This window comes from Centrocercus urophasianus, unplaced genomic scaffold (assembly GCF_019232065.1).
Source record: "Centrocercus urophasianus isolate 14NV4802_14NV808 unplaced genomic scaffold, USGS_Curo_1.0 seq_13, whole genome shotgun sequence".
NCBI classification, from domain to species: domain Eukaryota; kingdom Metazoa; phylum Chordata; class Aves; order Galliformes; family Phasianidae; genus Centrocercus; species Centrocercus urophasianus.
The window spans coordinates 22055964-22057990 of NW_024884475.1; the positions used below are offsets into that span (position 1 = coordinate 22055964).

General features: G+C 56.8%; 1 protein-coding gene across 1 annotated transcript; it reads left to right on the forward strand.

The window, feature by feature from the left end:
• Nucleotides 1–111: 111 nt before the first annotated feature.
• On the forward strand, nucleotides 112–1175 carry SHISA3 (shisa family member 3; the record flags this gene model as incomplete). The annotated part of the gene is made up of 2 exons (XM_042811856.1): nucleotides 112–355; nucleotides 733–1175. Coding segments are annotated over 2 exons (687 nt in total), but the record flags the coding sequence as incomplete, so codon positions are not given.
• Between the last annotated feature and the right edge of the window lie 852 nt (nucleotides 1176–2027).

Sequence of the window (2027 nt, forward strand, 5' to 3'; positions counted from 1 at the left end):
CCCCCGAACGCGGCTCCGCACCCGGGGCCGCCCCCTGCGTGCCCCGCCGGGGCGGGCGGGCAGCGCGGGGCGATGGCGGGGCGGCGGCGGCTGCTGCTGCTGCGCTGCCTCCTGCTGGGGCTGCTGCGCGGCGGCGGCGGGCAGCGCGGCGGCGGAGAGTACTGCCACGGCTGGGTGGACGGGCAGGGCGGCTACCACGACGGCTTCCAGTGCCCAGAGGGCTTCGACACTGCGGCCGCCACCATCTGCTGCGGCTCCTGCGCGCTGCGTTATTGTTGCGCGGCCGCCGAGGCGCGGTTGGAGCAGGGCGGCTGCACCAACCACCGGGAGCCTCCAGAGCCGGCGGTCAGCGCCCGTGAGTGTCGCGGCACGCGGGGCGGCGCAGCCGCGGGCTCCGGAGGGGTGAGGGGGAAAGAGGAGAGCGAGACTGGGGGAGCCCGCACGAAGCGGGCGGTGGCGATGCAGTGATGCGGATGTGGTGTACGGAGCTTCTGTCGTGCGTTGGTGAGAGAGCTGTCAGCAATATGGAGCTTTGACCCATAACTGTGGGGAACAGACTTTTAATTTAGCTCCGATGAGAGAGGTCAGAGGTTCCATCTCCTGCGATACTCAGTGCCCACCAGGATGAAAACAGCGGCGTGGGGCTTTGGGAACTCTGTGGGGTTAATTTCTAAGCCAGAAAGTGGGTATTTCCCCTGACTAACATAGCTTTTCCTTTTCTTTCCTTGCCAGAACCCATCTATGTGCCGTTCCTCATCGTCGGATCAATATTTATCGCCTTTATCATCGTGGGCTCCCTGGTGGCTGTTTACTGCTGCACGTGCCTCAGGCCCAAGCAGCCATCCCAGCCCATCCGCTTCTCCCTCCGGAGCTACCAGACCGAGACTCTGCCCATGATCCTGCCCTCGTCCAGCTGCCGGGCCCCATCCCGACCATCTAGCACGGCCACCAGCTCCAGCTCAGCGAGCGGCTCCCTGCGCCGCTTTTCCCTGGCCCGCACAGAGCCGGGCTGCTTGCTGCCGTCGCCACCACCCCCATACTCGGCCGGCTGCTTTCCTGCAGCCCACAGCACACACCTGGGGTCACCGCCGGGCTTCCTGCAGGCACCGCCGTACCTGGGTTACCCCGAGCCGGCCCTGGGTGGGAAGGGCTGTGCCGACCTCGCGCAGAGCTGAGCCGAGCGTCACAGTCTTTGGGAGCGTGAGGACTGACTGCGGTGCTTGGTGCTCTGCTCTGATGGAGGCAGACCTGTGGGTGAGTTGCCATTGAGAAGCGCAAGGCCTCGGAACAGTCCTGAGTGCTTCCCCCAACCTGGATTACAGATACAGATGTTTTGTGAAGTATTCCAATCTTAGCTGCCTTAATAACCAACTGCTCTGATGGTTTGATCTGATTTGTGCAGAGCACATTGAGATACAACTAGAAAACCATTTTTGGGACAAGGTTACCCAGCTCAAGGCGCTGTAAGTGATGTTTTAACCATAAATGATATTAACTTTGCTAACAAGCAGTGGCCGCGCTCCAGGGCTCCAATAACCAGCATAGTTTTATCCAGCAGCAATAAGTAACAGAGAGGTAACAGTACTAAACTAGAGCTCTGCGGACCCTAACTCAGCTGCCTGCTCCCACAGGCAATGTGAGAAGGTATGTATTAAGATATTGAAGGCCCTAGTTTCTAAACATACAGAAAATGTACCTGAACTTACATTGCGTATTTATACTGGTGAACTTAACTAAAATAAATAAAATAGCACGATTTAGGCTAGCTGAAAACATACTGGTCCCGAGCAGCCAAATAATCCTATGCTAGAAGAACAGAACGTGTTTGCTAATATTTCCACATAACTCCTTGGCATGCAATCCCAGAGCTGTGCTGCACTGAGGCATTTTTTAGAGGGAAATATTTATTGGTGGCCTTTTGCTCAGCGCCATGCATACATTGGATGAACTGATCCCGAAGTTCTATTTGTAAAATTAGCCATGTATAAATGTAAAGCTTGTAATTTAAGATGTATTTACAGCATTGA